This window comes from Scomber scombrus, chromosome 8, assembly GCF_963691925.1.
Source record: "Scomber scombrus chromosome 8, fScoSco1.1, whole genome shotgun sequence".
NCBI lineage: Eukaryota > Metazoa > Chordata > Actinopteri > Scombriformes > Scombridae > Scomber > Scomber scombrus.
The window spans coordinates 20,152,044-20,166,347 of record NC_084977.1 but is presented as its reverse complement, the minus strand read 5'-3'; the positions used below and the strand labels follow the sequence as shown (position 1 = coordinate 20,166,347).

At 39.5% G+C, this 14,304-nt stretch overlaps 2 protein-coding genes across 4 annotated transcripts in view; one reads left to right on the top strand and one right to left on the bottom strand.

The window, feature by feature from the left end:
• camsap2a (calmodulin regulated spectrin-associated protein family, member 2a) overlaps window positions 1-6,540 on the bottom strand; it is a 46,694-nt gene extending 40,154 nt beyond the window's left edge. The window contains exons 1-2 of the mRNA XM_062424020.1: window positions 6,402-6,540; window positions 1,661-1,920 (exon numbers count right to left, since the gene is read on the bottom strand). Of these exons, the coding sequence (XP_062280004.1) occupies window positions 1,661-1,920; window positions 6,402-6,540 (399 nt within the window). The remainder of the gene's footprint in view (window positions 1-1,660; window positions 1,921-6,401) is intronic.
• Window positions 6,541-7,877: 1,337 nt separating this feature from the next.
• On the top strand, window positions 7,878-13,947 carry ddx59 (DEAD (Asp-Glu-Ala-Asp) box polypeptide 59). 3 transcript variants are annotated; one of them, XM_062424062.1, is made up of 8 exons: window positions 7,878-7,941; window positions 8,339-9,185; window positions 9,456-9,638; window positions 9,744-9,833; window positions 10,507-10,758; window positions 12,546-12,698; window positions 13,181-13,309; window positions 13,603-13,947. In XM_062424062.1, the coding sequence occupies exons 2-8, from the start codon at window positions 8,355-8,357 to the stop codon at window positions 13,861-13,863; spliced, it is 1,899 nt and encodes a 632-aa protein (XP_062280046.1). In that variant the 5' UTR covers window positions 7,878-7,941; window positions 8,339-8,354; the 3' UTR covers window positions 13,864-13,947. The 3 variants fall into 3 exon arrangements, with proteins under 3 accessions (XP_062280046.1, XP_062280047.1, XP_062280045.1); XM_062424063.1 differs by having other exon boundaries at window positions 7,888-7,918; XM_062424061.1 differs by having other exon boundaries at window positions 7,903-7,968.
• The last annotated feature ends 357 nt before the right edge of the window (window positions 13,948-14,304 follow it).

The window sequence follows — 14,304 nt, the reverse complement described above, 5'->3', positions numbered from 1 at the left end:
CTGTTTCTGCTCTCCTTGCTGACTGTCCACACCACCGCAGATCTCAGCCTGGACAGCAGCTTAAAGTCATCTTTTCAACTAAATTAGATTATGTCTTTAAATAATAGATTATTCCCGACCTGAGCTGTCATCCCAATGTGCAGCAGGTCTAAATGACCTGTGTCTCATAGTGTGTTACAACCTCATAGCAAACTATAGTAATCAGTGTTGCATCTTTTTTTGCTTTCCTGAATCTCATTCAGTTAATTAAAACATCTTTAATGCCCATGTATTATCAGTAAGGCTTCTATAAATAGATCATGATGCTGCATGATTATGTTACATGCTGTGAGTGACTTTCTATTTGATGTGTTGTTTCGTCAATAGGAAGGACTCAGCTTTGACGTACGAAATGTGTGAAATATATTCATTAGAACTGAGCCGACCCATCGGTTCCACTGACAGCAGCCAGACAGTGGTACAGACAGACTCTGCCTCTGCTGGTAATGAGGAAGGAAGGAAGAATGCCTGATGAAAGCTGACGAGAAAAGAGACAGGGGAGGGAGGATGGGATTGATGGAGGAAAGCAAACAAAAAAAAAAGAATGGAGGGATGATGACAGAGAAGAGCAATGAGAAACGTTGAAGGAAGGGCTTGGTATAATAAGTAAGGGGATGTAAATAAAAACAGAGGGTTTTTGGGAAAGATATATGGTTGAAGGGCAAGATAGAAACAATGAGAGAAGAAGGGAATACAATAAACTGAGGATGAAAGATGAGTGATGCAGGACAGGGGTAGGGAGAATAGATCTAACAGTAGAGGATAGATGGGGAAAATAGAAAAGCTTCTAGCAACTTCATGCAACAACATGCTCATGTCACGAAACACACACACAATCAAACACACACACAAACATGTAACACACTGAGAGAAGAATTAAAGAGTAATCCTGCAGATAGACAGTAATATGTGAAAATCCCTCATGTTCATGACACACACTGTGGGTTGCTGCTGTGTTGACAAGCTAGAGAACACAGCAATATGAACCATGGACACACAACACACACAAAAAGACTCAAATCACCTTCAGTTTAGATTGAAATGATCTGATTTGACTTCAACTTTTAGAGCTAAAACTTTTAAATGCCTTACTGGTGAATCCCAACAAAACTTAAATAACTTTCTAATTAGCATAGAAGGAAAATTAAAAACCAGCAAGACTCTACAAACAGACTGCAGGCATACTGAGTCCTAATTGTGTCTCAACTGCAATTCACTGAGGCAATGAAGCCTCCTATTGAGACTCTGCCCGCAAATAATGAGGATCCCTCATTCCCACTCAATAGGCTGCCTGCAAAGTCAAGAGATGAACTATAAAGACCCTGGGAGAAGACAGACACACACACAGGGCAATTGACACTAAATCAGCTTGTGACCAGCAGATTGTAGTCTTGTGAAGTCTGTGTGGGAGAGGTGAAGAAGTAATAGCCCGTCTGTCTTGTTTGCAATTTTGTCACTTATTTTCAGTCATTAGTGTGCTCATTTGATGCACTTGTTTATAACGTTACAGCACTTTTGTACAATCTTTTTAATTTAAATAAGTTATAAAAAAATATGATTATATTCCGCAATACGATTTCAACATAAAATATGAAAAATCGTATTAAAAAAACCCTCCTACCATTTGCAGAGGCCTCTTTCGCAGGTCCCTCTCAGTGACCAGTCTCTCCTGGTCAGTGACGTAGAGTCCTCGCTGGGCCAGCGCCTGGATGACAGCATCGTGGCCCAACAGGGGCTTTGCAGCGTCACTCTTAAGGATGAGGCTGCCGGCCCTGCAGTAGAGGTCTGCAGAAAGCAGGAGGCTGGCCACGGGAGGCTTCAGGTGCTCCTGCTCATACTGATCTGTGTAGAAGGGCTCCTTCAAGTCTGCTGGGACGCTGTCTGTATGAACAAGGGGAGAAAAAAGAGGTTTTGGGGTGAGAAATGCTACAAATTACTGCTGCCTAATGCTACAGTGTATTTTAGGTACTAACATGATGGAAAACCAGACCACTACAGCTACATGTTTCTAAATTTCTACATCAACAAAACACTTGACACTTGACATTTTTTACCGTATACTCAAAATACGTTTGGCTTTCTCCTGTTTTAAATTCTTTATCAAAACTATGGAATAAAAAAGTGAAAAAATCAAGCAGCAGCAAAACTGAGCTGACAGAGTGATGGCAGCTTCATTCTGTGTTTGTGATTAAGTTTGGATTTTTCCTTCTGTGCACAGATTCACTGCCATTACCTTACTTTAGCAGGTCTGCTCTATTGTTCACAGCCATACTTTGACAGTATCTTGACTGGGACACGTGTAGATAGACCTTGGCGTTGCTATAGCAACTGCAGTAGGAGTGGAACCCAATCGATTCAACTAGTCTGTATATATCTCTGCAGCCCTCAGCTCCCTGGGAACACCCCTCTCACTGCCTGCCTCATCAAAGAGAGCGGCTATCTTTGTGTGTGTGTGTGTGTGTGTGTGTGTGTGTGTGTATGTGTTGTGCGTGTGTATCACTTGCAGCAATTCAACTGCCAGTGGATATTCAACAAATGCTTCAGAAACATTATGTTTTTAGAAATTGCGTTGTCTTGTTATGTTTCCTGTCAGCTGCGCTTAAAAAGAGAAAGACTATTGGAAAACCAAAGCAATGCAACACCATCATTTCCCACAATATATTATACAATATAACCCCAAATAATTGTGTTTGATGCTGCAGCTGTGTAAAAACATTTTAAAAAACACCATCATACACTTCAGCTATAGAGCTTTGTGTGTGTAGAGAGATATTGTAGCATATAGTGAGCCAAACTGACACCAATGACTCAGACACATGATGGTCAATGAATCACCTGCTCACACTGACCATCATCAACAAGGTCATCTACAGACAGACTCTCTGTCAGAACAGAAATGTAGCTACAGCAGCAGCAGCCATTTAGGTTAGGTGCTTTTCCTGTTAGTATTATGTTCATGTGGTATCGTATTGATCCCATCAAAGACATTAATCTTTTCTCTTGCCCTCCTCCTTCCTCTATGGGGAGGTCAGAGGTCAGACTGAGCTACGATACAACCCCCCTGGAGCTGGTAGGATTCAGCATTTCGCTAATCAAATTTATTGTTCATGTTATATTTCAACATAGAGACTTTCCTGAAGCTCTGGTTTAGTCTTTCGTGGTTCACTACATGCTTTCCCTTGTTTATTATGTTACTGAAATGTACCTACTTATTAAACAAGATTTCAAAACCATTGTTTACGTGTTTTTCCAAGCACAAATTCCAAAAGAATGCTTGGTCGAATCTTTCAAATGTTAATATTCTGTTTTTCTTTGTCTTAAATGATTTAACATCATTCATTATCCAACAACTAATTAAGAAAATAATAGATAATGCAAATATTCAGACGTTTTAGCCCTACACAGCTTTGATGTTGCATTACTGTGATAAAATATATGTAACCACCTACAAGAGCAAAATCAGATGCACATTTAATCATATTCCAAATTTCTGATATCAAGTACTATACAGAAAATTGTTGGTGGTCTTCATTTATTCAATTACTTTTATCCAGTGAAGTCTAACTTGTGTAACAAAGCAAAACAAAAAGTTAAATGCCTTGACCAAGGGCCTCTGTAAAATACATTACATAGATTTGCTTTCACCGCCCAGATTTTAACCAGCATTCAAAGAGCCTTGCTACTAAGGCATCTTCTCTGAGCTCTGCTTGTGAAGTGGAATGGTCCAACATATTAAATATGTGCATCAGTGTGTGATGTTTGATAGTATTTTCTAATGGCAGATGATCTGCTGCACAGGCTGCATCTACCACACTGCATATTCTTGATGTACTCTTGCATGGCTGTAATGAGGCAGCTGCATGTGAAGTATTGAGAGCAGCGTAGGCAGGGATCTGGATATGAGCCTGCTCCCTCTCTTTCTTGCGCTCTCTCTCTCCCTCTCTGGAGGGCTGTACTTTTGGAATCAGCCCATTCAGTCCTGATTGAACATACACTGAGGATCTGCAAGGGATCTCATGTTTGTGGGGCTATTACAACACAGTGGCGAGGAATAATGTGCTCTGGCTGAAGCAGCAGCAGAATACCATTTTGTCTGCAAAAAATTGAACTACATTTGTTCACCATTTTTGGACATTTTTAAAAAAACAGACACTTAATCAAATAAACAAGAGTAATCATTAGTTGCAGCTTTAAATTGATGTGTCTCAAATAGACACATATCAAGTCAGCTGTTTTGTCTTTGTTTCCATTGCTGTGCCATATCTGCCAATACTGGATTAAAGAATATAACATGGTCGCAGCTAAATGAAATACACTGAGTTACCGTCATGGCAACGCTGAAATGAGCTACTGTGCGTCACATGCCTCAGGATTTTATATAAGTCATATGGGAAATAAAGAAAAAATTGGGACACTTTAAGCTGCATTGTGAAACTCAGCCAAAGTTTGTACAGAGGGACAGTGGCCTCAGTGTGACACACATACTGTACATATTCTCCTCAAGCTACTTCAGATGAGCTTATTATATTTAAGGTGAAATTAGGTTTAGTAGAAAGGCATCTGTTACAAGGCATTACCAATGAATACACATACATTTACAAATGAAGAAGAATGGAATGAAGGACAGATGTTTGTAACATGAAAATGTAATAATTTTACTGTATGTTAACTAAATAAAAGCTTCTGTGTGCAGCTTGCTTTCTTCTTCTGGCCAAAAGCCATGCATTTACAGCTCTGGGGCTATGCAAGGAAGAAGCATGATGCCAATCATACAAGTTTTCCCACATTTACGCTACAGAAGAGAAGCAATCTTGTTCTCTTTTCAGTGATGCCACCTTATCAACCCAACAGCAGCTCTGACACTGAGAATAGCATAATGTGCTAGTCATGTGCAGTGAGGTGTCAGCCTGGTGTTTGCAGACACTAACCTGTAAAAAAAAAAGAAAGTGGGTAAAGTGCTGTGTTTTATTTAGGTATGTTACATGGTGATGAACCTCTTTACTAGATGCTTGTGTTGAATCTCTGCTGCTTGATTTGGGAAAATCATACTTGAATTTGTCACAAGTCACAAAAACTCAATGTCACAGTGGTATTAAAGAGTCTGTGCCAGAGATGTTGGTGGAAGGAGACGAGTTACTGTTACTGTAAATGTATGTTGTTGTACTACTGATGGGCAACAGTGGATAATAAATCTGAATATTCTCATGAATCCCATTATATTAATAAATCCCAGTTTCTGGCCATCCATAAACAACAGTATTAGGTTTCAACACATCCATCTATCAGGGCTCAAAGTGATACAAAGCAGTGGTGGCACAACTGAATATGTTTTACACATATACTTCAATAAAAAGAAGGCTGCTCGTGAAAATGCATTACGTCTCAGCTCTTCATCCTCTTTTACAACTTAATGATGGCTTACTATTTGGTCCTTCAGAATGAACAGTTGAATCGAGGGGAGAATGATAATTCTGAGTCATTTATGCATCAGCGTCTCTGATTTGGGAAAGCAGTGATTTACAATAAAGCCTAACAAAAATGAACAGATGTGTGGCAACAAGATATGATCTCAACTCAACAAACACCATAATGCATTTTTGTATTTTGAATATTTTCTTCGCTAAATAGATTTAACCCTGGTAACATCAAAGTATCATGTCATATACAGGAATGACGGACAAGGGGATTTAAAAAAAAAGGTACAAGCACAGTTTTCCTTAAGTGCTGTTGATGGTAACCAGCAGCTAAATTTACCCCCTATTACTGTTATCAAGTAAACCCTTTGTGTGATATACCTGCTGAGAATATAAAAAGAGTCCCACATGTGATGCCTCTCTTTCTAAATTTGACTTGAATGCAGTAAGCTGAAGGTTACATCATTTGGGACACTTTCATACCTCCCTTTTTCCACACTGACTGCTCCATTTGCATCATGCAGGACACATGTATTGATAAGAGGAAAATGGTTTTATATTTCCTCTGGAGAAAATATGTTTTACATTTCCAATAGGCTATTCATTTAGGATGTGAGACAGCAACAAAAAACCTTGTAAACCGAAAAAGGTTTTACCCTAATGGAAAATCACTGTGATATTCCTAAAGGGAATACTATGCAGTACTGTCTTAGGTAATCAATGGTGAGTCAATCATAAATGACTATTGTGCCTATTGTCCATAACTTATTTTCAATGTGTTTTATGGATTTGTTTTTGTGTTGTTCAAAATTGATTATGGGCATGTTACATATTAGTCATCGTTCTAAAATGCAGTCAAACATGCATTGGAGAAAATAAAACTGATAAAAATATGATTCAAATCTTCATGCAGCGTGCAGGTGAGTGGAGGCTAAGTGATGCACCTACCTGTCCCATACGCTTTGGCCACCAGCCATGTGAGGCTGCAACAGATTTTTGCTCGGGAAAAGTCATAGTGCTCGAAAGACTTTATTGCTGGAGAAACAAAAATCTTCTTCACATCCCTGACGTCTTGAACTTCACCCATAATTGTCCCTGAATTGTTTTCTTTGACCCTATGCAGCAGCAGCAGCAGCAGCACAACGCAAAAGCATCCCGCTACAGGAATTTCATGGAAAACAATGACCTGGCTGTAAAATGAGGAGATGCGGTGTGTTTCCGACGATTATTCACAGGTTCATTCAGTGATGAAATGATTTAATACTAGGCTAATTGCGGTTATTCGTCCTTTTCGTGTCTCCTTATCACAATGACTCGTTAGTCTTGGTGTTTTTCATCCATTCTGCCCACTACCAGTTGAGATAGGCTCCGTCGGACCAAGCTGTGAATGTTTCCTTGGATTTCAGAGGAAAAACTGCTCTTCAGCTGGAGTGAAAACAGAAATGTTTCCATTCTTTGTGAGCTTTGGGAGCAGATGGCTTCTCCCTTTCATGTCCATGTATTGTTGTATGGGAAACCTATGTCTTTCGCATTCCCTCCTCTGTTTGTGCCGTGGTGCGGTTTTCCTGCTGCACACTTAGCCTCTCCAAACCCTGCACCGTTGTTGCGGAATGCGCATGCGCCAACGATGCATTCAATTGCTATCAGAAATATTAGTATTTGGTTACAGCTACAGTGTTTGAACCGTGGATGTATTATAAGATCGGTTTGAACGACTTAAAGAAGCCGGGATTTTACGGTACCAGGTTTGCCAAAATGTCATTAACTGTTTAGCCAACTCATATTAACTAAAGAGTGTGAAATCAGCAAAGTTTTATCACTGTATTCAATTTTGGTATTGTATTGCATTTTGCAGCTAGATATTTATAGTAAAATACTAGCTGAGAACTGTACCAACATGTCGATGACACATTGACCCCCATGACAGAAGGATTATATTAGACTTCAATTGAATCGTGTTTAAATAGCAATCGTAATGAATGCACATATCCATTTTTTAAGGCTTACGATAAGCATTTGAATGTTGCAAGAAAAGAGTACAGCGTGCATACAATTATAAGAAACAAAGCAACATAAATGATCATTTTACGTTAAAATTTAGATGTCTCAAGTGGACATTTAGTTTTAAACTTCTCTTTTGGTATATTGTTCTCATTTTCGTTAGATTAGTATAATTGCTTTTTACAGCTATAGATGTGTAGCCTGTACAGCCACACCCACAATGTAAAAAATGACCAACAGACTGACTTTAAATGTCCACGAAGCTACAAGTTATATTACTGTATAAAGAGATTTGCATAAAAACGTGTTTCTACTACAAAGACATCTGCATACACTCACACACTGGTTTAATAACAGAGACTAATATTAAATGAACTACAATTCCCGACGTGCAAAGCAAAAAGTGCGTCATTAGTTTGCGTCGGTGTCTGTTTTGAACAGGTTGGAAGATTTGACGCGAAGAGGTGGCTTTCATTGAACAAACGCAGTAAAGACACTTTCTTTGCATTTACAAGTTAGTCGTGGCGGAGGAGTATTATGTCAAAAAACGCAATTATTGATATTATATACGAAAATCATGCGAAAACGTTCTACTTTGCACTTGTGTATCGTTAACAGCTTCCAGAAGTTAATGTGTGTTTTGTAAAGCAGTAATTTTGCTATAATTTTGTACATACATTTTAGGTTTACGGGAAGATACACAGGCCATTTATACCTATTTAGACTTTTAACTAGTGTTTATAAGGGAGCTGTGAAACTGTATAGTGGATATAATTTAATCTTTAATGATATTCAATTTCTTGATTATTCAGTTATTCAGCCAGTTTGGAAGTCCCCAGTATTTAAAAAAAGTCTATCTTCTATCTGTTTTCTGGTGTTCACAGAAGAGAATTCTATAAAATGTTCATGCCAAGAGCCCTTAAAGTGAAGAGACCAACAGAGGGCTCAAATACAGCTTTGAAGAAGAAAAGTAAGGTTGATGAGGAGGAGAAGAATGATGAAAGTGGTACAGTGACGCCTGCTCAGAAGGAGGAAGCACATGAAGACAACAAAACACAAAATGAGACACTACAAACAGGTGGAGACTCTGCAGCTTTGACAGAGAGCCCACGGCAAGAAGAAACACATGAGCCCTCCTCAGGTGATGAGGAGGAGGTGGAGCCAGTCAAATCTTTCAAAAAGAGCCAGAGATGGCCAGAGCCAGGGGAGCCCATCTGTGTGATGTGCGGTCGCTATGGGGAGTACATTTGTGACAGCACTGACAATGATGTTTGCAGTCTTGAATGCAAAGCCAGCCACTTGGCCCAAATGGGAATGGGGATTGGGGCTGATGTGTTTAACCGTAAGGACACAAATGGAGATGAAAGGATTCAACCTCAACAGGCTGCAGTTGAGACTGGTGGAGCGGATGAACTTAAAACACACTATGTTTACAGGGAAGATCGGTTCATATCAGGACTAACGGATGAGCAGGTTCAGCGGATTAAACAGGAGCTGGGCATTGAAACCCAGGGGAGAGATGTGAGCAGACCCATTGTGGAGTTTGAACACTGTGGCTTCCCTGCTACACTGCATGGCAACCTGAAGAAGGCCAACTACAAGGCACCTACACCAGTCCAGATGCAGATGGTGCCTATTGGTCTCAGCGGCAGGGATGTGATTGCCAGCGCTGACACAGGCTCAGGGAAAACTGTGGCCTTCCTGCTGCCAGTTGTAGTGAGAGCACTGGAGGTACAGGAGAGCAATTTGCATCACATTCACACAAATACACTTAAATGCATGGAGATGCCAATTCCTACCTAGTAGAGGCTATTTTTTAATGTAAAGGAACATCAAGTAAAATGAAACTGTACCTTTAGCTGTATTATTTCCATTTTATTTCCTACTGTGATGTTTCAAAATGTCTATATTGAAAAGGCCTATGACGGCTACATCCATCTGTCAAAGTAATGAATTTTAGGCTTAACATGTGGTGAGATACTGTGCATCTTCTTTTTCTAGAGACCAGTACACAGCGTGCGTAGCCCCGTGGCTCTCATCCTGACCCCCACCAGGGAGCTGGCCATTCAGATAGAGAAGCAGGCCAAAGAACTGGTGATGGGCCTCCCCAACATGAGAACTGCCTTGCTGGTGGGCGGCATGCCGCTTCCCCCACAGCTCCACCGCCTCAAGAGCAGCATCAAAGTACATTTACTATCTTCTCCCCCAATCAAACTATTGTCTTACAACATTATTTAACTCTTCAGCTATCTTCATCATTCTTTTTTTCTTCTTATTAATCCTTTTCAGATTGTCATTGCCACACCTGGTCGACTCCTTGAGATCTTGAAGCAGAAAGCATTGCAGCTGGACCAAGTGAAGGTGGTTGTGGTTGATGAGGTATGACCAACACTGTCCTATACAAATTTGTGCAATGTTATTGCACTTTAAGGGCTTAAGCAAACCTTGAAAACACTGTGGCTGTAAGACATGAATGAATTTTTTCCCATGAAAATTTGCCAACAAAGCACAATGTTTTTTTTAGAAAGGATCAGTACTCAAAGGACCAGTGTGTAGGATTTAGTGACAGGATTTTAGCGCAGATTGAAACCCTTTCAAATGACAACCTATGGAGAACCTATGGTGACCGTGAAACTTGCAATAAACACTGAACGCCCTCTCTAGAGCCAGTGTGTGGTTTGTACATTCTGGGCTACATAGCTGTCCAACATGGCAGGCTCTATAGAAGAGGACCCGCTCCCGCTGTAGGGCTCATTTTAAGGTAATAGAAACACAACAAATCTTATTTTCAGGTGATTATATTTTATTCATTATTTTTATGCACTAATGAAAACATACTTATGAATATTATTTTCCATTTCTGCCAATAGATCCCGCAAAATTGTAAACACTTGTCCTTTAACATCCTGAGGAAAACCCTGCCATTTGTGGTGATACAGCAGCAGTTTAATTTAATTGTGTTTATGAATTGAATTGTTTTACTGTGAGTTTAGCTTTGACATATTTGGCTTGTGGAAATTGTGAAATTGTGCGTTTGCGATGTACTCTGTAGGTGGACACTATGTTGAAGATGGGCTTCCAGCAGCAGGTACTTGAAGTTTTGGACCAAGTCTCTGGAGAACACCAGACTCTGCTGGCGTCAGCCACCATCCCAACAGGGACAGAGGAGCTGGCTGCCCGGTTGGTTCGTGACCCTGTCCGTATTGCTATTGGAGAGAAGAACCAGCCCTGTGCCAACATCAGACAGATCCTTCTGTGGGTAGAGGAGCCCTCCAAGAAGAAGAAGCTGTTTGAGATTCTCAATGTAGGTTATGGAATTGAATTTTTGACTCTTAATGTTGAATTGGAGAAGTATGTTAAAAAAAAGCATAGCAAGTCTAATTCTCACTTATGGTCTCAAAAGATAGATTTCAGGTGGAGTATCACTTTAAGCACACGTCCACTGCTAAAATAGGCTTTCTTTAAGTGGTCATCAGTTTTCCTAGTTTTTGTAAAAGACCAAGTGTACTTTAACTCTGGAGAACAACAGAGCGCATTGATAGAGACGAACACAGAAAGCAGGTTATTATCTCAATTTCAGCTTATATTAGATATATCGCTCTGTCTCGCTAAGCACTGGTACCAGCTTGGTATTTTGTTAACTGGCCGTTAGAGTGGGAATTCTTTAAGCTCCAAAGACTGGTCTCCCCACTACATCATATTTAGACAGCCATGCAGGCCTGGTCCCTGTCTGGAGGAAATGGGTTGGCCCTAAGCCATGGCCCCACTCCAGGAATCCCAGCAATGGCTTGCAGCATTTATACAGGACAGGAGTAGTCTGCTTTACTTAACCCAGTGAATAAGTGTTGTGAAACCATTGTGTCAGTAACAGTAGCTACATTTCTGTGTTGAGGCACATAGTTACTCATGACAGCCTTTGGTTTTTCAGCTTAACATATAAGGCTACTGTCACTGAACACTGGTAAAGTTACTGGGTCTTGCAGGATTCCCATGGTTTTGGAGGGCTATTAGGCTGGGATTTGGATGGGACACTCCATGAAAACCAAACCGCTGGAGTGGAGAGGCTTCAGGACTCACCTGAAAGGACAGAATGAATAAATACATTTAAACTAAGTGAACAAATAAATAAGGACTGTTTAGAAGGGAATTTTCACCCAATTGCCATATAGGCAGCATTTTATTAGTATTGGATATTTTTTCTTAATTCAAGTTTAATATATACATACATTTTTTTGTTCGATGCATTTTTATTTATAGTAATAAAAAAGGTATAGTCGCCATTTTGTACAATTAATTTTATACAATTGTTAAACTCTAAAATATCAAGTGTTGGATAACCATATTTGATGGATCGTGACAAAAAATGTGCGTTTATGTATATATTCTATGTATATAAGATTATTGTCTGATATATAGATATTTTATTTTATTTTTCTCTCTAACATCTGTATTGGCATCAGCCCCAAAAATCCAGTATCTGTCAGGCTTTAGTTCTTAACTCAAAGTTCATCTTAACAGGTGAACCTCATCTTTTTGAAGCACGTCAGCTTGCCCTACTACTTATTTTCCTATAAAATATGTGTTTCTGGTCAGAGAGTCATAACTGCCATCTGCTGGAATTTAAAAAGAATGTGACTGACTGTGTCAGTGTCTGTCACATGTACTCTGACACACCATCTAAGAAACTGTGTGAAATGTTATGAATTCATAGATATGTATTGTGATCTATATGGTAAAAAATAATTCAACATCAGTCATTCTTTTTAATGAAATATTAAGCATTATGGACATTCTTTAGATGGCCTATTAATTATGATGTCCAAATGCAGACAGTTGCATAATATATCAGAATGTTTTAAGTCATATAATTAAGTGTAAAAATGCTGAAATCAAGTATCTATGGAAAGTAGTGGTTGTCTTTTTTGGTGTATTTTACATTTGTCATTTCATTCTCATCCAGAGAACTCCTGCTCTGTTAATTTATGGCTGATTCAATTATATACATTTAGTTTGGATATCTGTATATAGCAATACATAAATGTGGACCTCACCTTGCTTCTTTCTCACTTGTTTTTTTGTGTGGCTTTTCAGGACAGTAAGCTGTACCAGCCTCCAGTGGTGGTGTTTGTAGACTGTAAACTTGGGGCTGATCTGCTGTGTGAAGCAGTCGCCAAGGTGACAGGCTTCAATACTGTGGCAATCCACTCTGACAAGACTCAGTGGGAACGCAACCGCATCCTCAGGGTGAGACCAGCAGCAACCAGAACATGCGCAGTCAAGAGGATAAATAGCAGCGCTACCACGTTTAGTGTCCAAGATTGCTGCTCCTCAGTTACTTAGAGGGACACCACAGACGCCCAGAGCTGAGACATAACAGTTTTTCTTCTTTTTTTCTCTGCAGAGGACAAGAGCATTCCCACACAATGTTTATTCACTCTGAATTTTTTCTTAACAAAAAAAATCACCACAGCATCATTTACAAGCATTTTGCTGCATAGCACATTTTGTATCTTTGGAAACTTTAGGATCTCAACTAGAAATATAAAACACATCTTTTTTGTATATAGAACATGAATTCTGCAAGTACCACTGTTACGGACAATGAGTTTCTAGTTGTCGTGTCGGCATACCAACTGAGAAAAAACAGTCCGTTCTTAATGTTTACTGTCCAATGTTTACTGTCTATTATGTCTAAGTATGTAATATTTCCTCTTTTGCATCTTCAGGGACTTCTGGATGGAGACTTTGAAGTGGTGATTAGTACTGGTGTGCTTGGCAGAGGACTGGACTTAGTTAACGTCAGATTGGTAGTTAATTTTGACATGCCAAACACCATGGATGAATATGTCCATCAGGTTAGTGATACCCGCTGTAAAAAATGTTCTGCAAATAAACTGCAGAGTAAATTAATGGTGATTATTGGTGTATTCCATTTTGCATCATTAAGTAAATACAGAATTTACATTAATAGCTTGTCAATCAGTATCATATCAATAGTGAATTTATTGCAGAAATGGAGTGTAAAGTAAACATTTCCGGGAAATAATACATTTGAAATATTGGCTTATCTACAGTTTTACCTGATGTCATGAATATATTACAGAAGGTACAAAAAACTACATTTTCATTTCCATTTCTTCCCATCCAGGTGGGCAGGGCAGGTCGGCTGGGACACAGAGGAACCGCCATCACCTTTATCAACAACAACAATAAACGGCTGTTCCTGGATGTGGTGAACAGGGTCAAACCTACAGGCTCCATCCTGCCCCCACAGCTCCTCAACTCACCCCACCTTCATGAGCAGCAGAGGAGGGACAGACAAAAAGCCAAGCTGGAGTCTGAGGATACACTGGTCACCAAGAACAACCTCATAGACATCATAAGGAAACATGACCGTTGCAAGAAATAATGTATTCTGTCGATCATTCTTACAGTGGCACTGTTTGTTTATTTTGTAAATGTTGAACTTGTATGGTTTTAATAAATAAACATGATTTTTATTTTAAATATTCTATTTTCTATAAATATGACACTCATTCTCAAAGTCCCTTTTTCCCAGCAGATATTCTGATTTGTCATAGTAGTAGAAACACAGGAGTTATAACATTAACAGTGGCTCCATATATTCAAGTAAGCCATGACAGGTCAAAATAAAAACTGAAAAATGTTTATATAATGGCTACATCTACATCTGTATCCCACTCTTGGTCACTTGAGCAGCGCCAGTGCTTGTCAACATGTGAGCTTCAGCTATAGACAGGTCCTCCAGCTGGGGATTGGCCTGTTGACACTGCTGCTCTGAAATTTGTCCTGGACATATTTGTGTCAATCAATTTAATTAGAGCACTGG

What these genes read in the sequence shown, in the direction of transcription:
- ddx59 (XM_062424062.1), top strand. Translation starts at nt 8,355, where the DNA reads ATGTTCATGCCAAGAGCCCTTAAAGTGAAGAGACCAACAGAGGGCTCA. An exon ending in GCCTCAAGAGCAGCATCAAA is followed by an intron (nt 9,639 to 9,743) that starts GTACATTTACTA and finishes AATCCTTTTCAG; the next exon opens with ATTGTCATTGCCACACCTGG. An exon ending in TGGATGAATATGTCCATCAG is followed by an intron (nt 13,310 to 13,602) that starts GTTAGTGATACC and finishes CTTCCCATCCAG; the next exon opens with GTGGGCAGGGCAGGTCGGCT.